At 36.6% G+C, this 6,380-nt stretch overlaps 1 protein-coding gene across 1 annotated transcript in view; it reads right to left on the bottom strand.

Moving 5' to 3' along the window:
* ASPH (aspartate beta-hydroxylase) overlaps positions 1 to 6,380 on the bottom strand; it is a 188,214-nt gene that overhangs the window by 28,028 nt on the left and 153,806 nt on the right. Inside the window, exons 19-20 of the mRNA XM_023727723.1 lie at positions 4,810 to 4,899; positions 4 to 99 (exon numbers count right to left, since the gene is read on the bottom strand). Coding sequence (XP_023583491.1) covers positions 4 to 99; positions 4,810 to 4,899 — 186 coding nt within the window. The remainder of the gene's footprint in view (positions 1 to 3; positions 100 to 4,809; positions 4,900 to 6,380) is intronic.

Genomic DNA, 6,380 nt, shown 5'->3' with positions numbered 1-6,380 from the left:
CCATGGCTGAGCTTTTAGTCCTTTCACGTTGTAGAGGGATCGTTGCCAAACAGATGCAAAATGTCCTCTCATGTGCCCAAGCTCGTACCACTTATATGCCTGAAGTGACAGAGAGGTTGAGCTCCAAACTATTCTCTCAATTCAGCATTTTTATTATTTCTAAAATTAAAAACACTAACAATAAAGTGTTACTTTGACATATTTAAATAACAAACTTGTCAGTTAGGTGCTCAAATCTATTCCATTGGTGCAAATACCGTCATTTCATTTGGCTTCTTATTATGATGTGTTATTATAAATAAATGCGTGAATTGTATTTTCACTGTCAGGTTATAAACTCTGAATACAGGACTCAGGACTCACTCATTTTGTCTTTCCCAGACTGTCTAGCGCAACATTTAGGACATATTTGTTGAGTGGATGAATAACTGAAGACACCAAAAGGAAATATATTTATATTTTAGCTTTCATTTCTTAAGTTCTATCTTTATCTTTTCTTTAACAAGAAAGGATTATAATTTTAACAATTTCTTCAAAGATATTTACATTTATGAATTGAAACGCTAAATGGAGAGCAATTTCTTTTGACATGTACATTATTTCCATGTCTGCATTTAAGAAGACCACAAGGTGAGAGAGACAGAGCATAAGTCATCCACTAAATTAAGCAGAGAGAAAGGAAATATTATTCTGAGCTGGCAATAAATATAGTGATAGGCTATATTAGATTTTTTAAAAGGAAACTTTTGTTCAAAATATTTTCTTTTGCCATAAGGGATAACATTTGTGACTTCAGGCTAGCTGTAACATGATACAGCTTGCATCCAAGATGACTAGCCTTTTCAGGGACAGCTGGCTGCAGAGTATGCTGCCCCATATGTGTGCTTCCAGTGATGCCTTGACCATATGCTCTCAGAGTCGTCCTCCCACATGTTTCCAGCACCTTGCTGGGTCCATTGTCTCCAGAACTAAACGCGCTTCTAGGGGATCATGTACTACTGTCCCCTCCATTATCACAAGTCTGATCTAAGTATTACTTTTGAAGAATGACTTCAAATATATGTTTTGATCAATAAAAATAGGTATTTCATTTCAAGTTGAATATTGGCCTTATAAAACTCCAAAAACACATTAGATGTAAACAAAAATATTAATTTTTAAGTCTTTTAAAGTTCATATCCCCAAATTTCCTTTGATAAATGAAATGTGATAGTAATACTACTTGCTTTCACATATATAAGCTCTCTTGATTTTTCCAGTAATCCCAAATATCTCTATTTTACAAATGCTGAAACTGAGGTTCAGAAAGGCTGAGTATCCTCACCCAGAACCCAGGGTTCTAGGAAACTTGTTCTACTCTCCTTCTATCTTTGCATCATTTAAAAAAAAAAAAAAAATCTATTGAAAGTGACTTTCTCATTTAATCTTCTTTCTCAATGAAATCCCAACTTAATAATGTACATACTAATCATTCTTAAAAGTTTTCCCTGAAATATACGTAAGTTTTAGCCATAAAGTAGTTTCCTTTAAAGTCAGAAAATGGAAATGACTAATTATTGTCTGATTTAAAAATAATAGCATTTTACTTTTGAAATTTATCTACCTTTGTTATTTTTGGGCAATTTAAATTTAGGATTTTATTTTCTATATCTTCTGTTGTTAAAGTCAATAACAATATTAATGACAACAGATTAATTTCTGAAAATCTGACAGTCCTTTAATTTTTGAATCACAAGAAATTCATTTTAAGGACTAGGATTATTGTTAAGATAGCAAGAAAAAAATGATAGGAAAATAGCAAACCTTATGGCTCTAGTTCAGGAGCTAGGAGTCTTAGATTTTAACATTTACCATGTTCGATGTCTGGGCAAGTCACTTAACTTATATACAATGGCATGTATGAATCACCTACAAGGTCTTTCCTGAGACTCAAAGTAAGTATTACTTCATCGAACAGGATCCTTAGTTCTGCACCCCTCTGTCATTTAACTTTGAGAAGAAAGAAATCCTTGACAAGTGGTATATCAGAAATCTGTAAAAATCTTATTTAATGATATAGAGAGGACCCAATTAATCCAGTAGATTACTTATTTTATTCTTTTTAATGTAAACCTTATGATAAAAATTGCTTGAAAAGCAATGATTAAGTTAGACCCCTTTGAAAAATTCGTCTTTACTATTTCCCTTTTCTATCCCTAATCAGGAATACTAACAAGACAGTAAGCACCCTGGGGCACCTTAAGTGTGTTTTATATCAATGTATTCTACACCTTCTTCAAATTATTGCCATTCACGGTTTTCACACACACACACACACACACACACACACACACACACACACACACACACACACACTCAGAAACACCAGGCTATGACCAGGGAAGGACTTGTCCCATGTGGCCCCAGCTGGAGTCCCCTCTGCCTGGAGTGGTGGACAGTGGAGTGTGGAGGGAGACAATGGGACACACAGTTATGGTGAGCAAGGCTGGCAGTGGCTTTCCTGTGCAGATAGTAAATGCCACTGCCTGGAAACAGAGCTTTATATTTCCTCTGCACTGAGCATGCAGTGGACTTGACGAAATTAAGACTAAAGTAAGAGACAGGAGCAGATTCTTATGGCCATCCTTGAGGTGGAAGGTAACAAAGGCTGGAATTAAAACACCCATGGAAAAGAGACAAAAGACACAAGGAAGCTGAATCCCCAGAATGTGGCCCAGACGAGACTGGAGCAAGGAGGGGGCCTGTCCCAGGAGAGGGAAGAGCTAAAGGTGACCCAAATTTTGATGCTTGGAGGTAGACTATACCATCAAAAGAGAGAGGAAAAATGGTTTGGAGAGGAAGAAACAAAGAGGAAAAACGGTTTGGAAAGGAAGACAACAGTGAGTTGTTTCTGTGACCGCCATGCAGTGACACCAAGCAGGCAGTAGGATATAGGAATCTGTACTTTGGGAGGGAGAACATTGGACTTGGGAGTTATGGAAATACTGGGCACAGCTGAAATGGAATTGACTGTCATAGTTGTATTCCTCACGCCTGTTCATACAAATCATATCTGCTTGAAAAATCGTCCTTGAAAACAGTTTTATTGTCAGCCTCTGAAGCACAGAGGTGTCTGCTTCTGATGCACTGATGACCTTTTGGAGCTGAAGCAGAACTCCCCACACCAGAGCAAGAAGGCTGGTCCTTCCCACGATATGCAAACTCAGGCAACTGCGGTCTACAGACATTTTTTTTTTTTTCCCTGTAAGGATGATTTCTTATGAACTCTTTAAATTCTAGAACCGTGCTTTTCCTTGCATATTAATGATAATTAAGCTTGTAGAACAGTCCCCTAGGTTTAAATCCCAAGCCCTCAATAAGTACCTAGTAGTGAATTCTTTGCCCTTGAATTAAGAGCTGTTTTCATCCAGGCTGTAAGATAAACACAGGCTTCTTTTATCTGTCTTTGCCCTGGACTCTGAAATGTTCAAAGGTAAATTAATTAGTGACAATTACATTTATACTCATCAGACATGAGCATTTATCCAGTGTTAGATACTGTGGCCAAATCATTCTTATTGCTCTCCTTCAAATGGGGTATGGGTCATTTACATCTAACAGAAGGAGGGACACAAAAACGATTCCTAATCAGTAATTTCTTCTCCTTCTTTCTCTAAACTCCTAATGTCTCATGCTATTTCAGATGACTGACTGGTAGGTGAGAAGGGGAAAGACACAGATAAACAGAAAGGTATAAAGAAAATAGTGTCAATTAGCCAAGCCTCTATTGCCCCAAATTGGTTTATGTCTCTAACTGGCAATTACCCTGTCACAAACCCCTTGCCTGCTGAACCCTTAATTGTCCAAATGGTTCCATATTCTTATTAATTTTAGAAACCGGAAACTGTGCTATCCTTAGAGGTGACTTGATTACGTATATGGAATGTAATGATTATGAAGATTCAGTGTCCCGCTTCTCCCCTTTATCCACCAACACTAAGGAGAGCCCAGCCTAAGAGGCACTGCAGGGGTGCAGGACCGAAAAGGGGGGCACTTCCACCTAGCAGAGTTGCCTAAGTAACGGTGGATCATTTAAGAGTCTGGACATTCAAAGTACAGGATGCCATGGTTAACCATTGAATTGTTATCTGTAAAGAAGCTGGCGTTGTACTCAGAAAAAAGGAATAATCACATAGAAAACATGCAGCCAGTTTCAGCTACTGCATTTTTTTGTGTCAGTGCTTGTCAATTACTATAGCCACAAGTGTTCATCTTGAACTTGCTATTAAATATTTCAGAAAGCAAATTATACAATTAACCAGTAGGCTCAGCGTGCATAGCAATCAGTAAAATAATGCATTCTAAAGATAACTACTTTTAAATTTTCAAAATAAATGAATCTAGGTAAATTATTAAAATATTTTTAATAATTAAAGCAATTTCACTGACATCTCTTCATTTGTGTAATTTCTGAAATACTTCTTCAAAGCAACATCTCTACATACACATGTACAGACACACACAGAGATGTTCATACACACACACACATACACACACACACTGGTTTCAAGGCTGACCTTATGATTACTCAGCTACTATTTTGAAAGAAACTATAAAGTCAAATCCCAAAAGTTCTTTATAGAAGTAAGTAGGAATTATTAGGCTGTTTTGAAAATAGTGTAACTATAGTAGTTTAAATAGTTAAGTAATTTAAGTCACCACTTTCAAATGTTTACGCTTAAAATATTTTTCAATTGTTAACTTTTTCCTAGAAATATATTTCTTCTTCTCTACCCTCTGCTGGAGAGAAGAAGTTCAGAAACCAATTACCTCTTTATTCCCAACCCTCTGCATGGCATCGCCCAGGTGGAAATAAAATCGCCCGTCATCAGTGCCAGGATCGCCAGATTCTATCCCTTCCTGTAGGAAAGGTAAAAAAAGGAAAAGCAGTGAAAAGGAAAGGTCAGTGTGAGGATGAGTGAAAGAATTAAATACCGGATTTAATTCACTCATTTATTTTATTTTTATATGATATGTGAAACTCTAAGAACCAGAAAAACACATCTCAACATTACCGGTTGGCAATTGGTCAACACTTCCAATGAAAAACCAAAAGTGGTCATAAGGCTAAATTTACCAATGTATTTATAACTAACTACTAGTGGAGCAGCTCATAAAGTTAACATGATATTTTGTGAATCTTCTCTGTGGGAGCAATCATATTTCAATAGTCCAAAGAGTTCTCTGGCCATGTATCTATCACATGTATTTTGTTCTTCAAATCTGACCATATGGTACCTACAGGCTTTTATTCCTGAATCCAAATATTTAATTGCCTGTAAGATGTTTGAAGTGATAGAGACCTAGTTGCAAGTCATATTTCTTTCAACTCAAAAGAAAAAAAATGTCATTACCTTTTAGGAAAATCTTTAACAAAACATACAATAGGATTAACCCAATTTGAATCTTTAAAAATGTAATTCTCATTAAACAAATCGTATCTGAAAACATTAACTATTTTTAGCTAAGATTTAAATTTAAAAAAAGGACAAGGGAATAAATTTAGAAAAGCTAAAGAACAAAAGTCAAATGTATTTAAATTTCTAGGAATTCTGTCTAAAAATCTACATCTTTGAGGCTTCATCACAAGAAGCCCATTGTTTTTCCTAGGACATTTTACTTTAATAACGTTGGAAGGGAGCTTGAGGGAATGGGAGAAGCATCACTCAGTAGAGGAGGAGAGCTGTGTTCAGAGCTCTTGCCTGACACTCAAATGTCCTCCTTCATTAGCTAACTAACTCTGCTCTCCGTTTCCCCATCTCTGAGGCAAGAAGAGTATAATTAACCTCTCACTATGTCTATGGAAATGTAAGTAGAACAGTTTAAATAAAAGAAACCCACCTGCCACAGGGTCTTGGCAGGTAAAGAAAGGTTTGCAGCTGCCCAGTGACAGCCAGGACAGATTGGAGGTTGCACACTCACCTCAAGGGGGCGCGACTGCTCGGTTCCATGTGCAGGTATGTGGGCCAGAGAAGACTTTTCAAAAGAAACTAGAAATCTGCATGTTTATATAAAATGTCCAGATTCTTAAATAAAGTAAGTAATTAAAAGTGTTTTTAAAAACTGTGCTGGCCAAATAAAACATTTTGGACACTATGCAAGTTCAAGTTCAAGCTGAAGCAAATGAAAACAAGTACACGAGAGCCAAGATATGACTGTGAGTATATCCCACCTGAATTTAGGGACCATCTCAAGAATAGATTTGATGCACTGAACACTGATGACCGAAGACCATATGAGTTGTGGGATGACATCAAGGACATTATATATGAAGAAAGCAAAAGGTCATTAAAAAGACAGGAAAGAAAGAAAAGACCAAAATGGATGTCAGAAGAAACTCT

Source organism: Trichechus manatus, unplaced genomic scaffold, assembly GCF_000243295.1.
Source record: "Trichechus manatus latirostris isolate Lorelei unplaced genomic scaffold, TriManLat1.0 scaffold00018, whole genome shotgun sequence".
NCBI classification, from domain to species: domain Eukaryota; kingdom Metazoa; phylum Chordata; class Mammalia; order Sirenia; family Trichechidae; genus Trichechus; species Trichechus manatus.
Note: the sequence above shows the minus strand (reverse complement) of the source record. Positions and strands in the feature narration are given on the sequence as shown.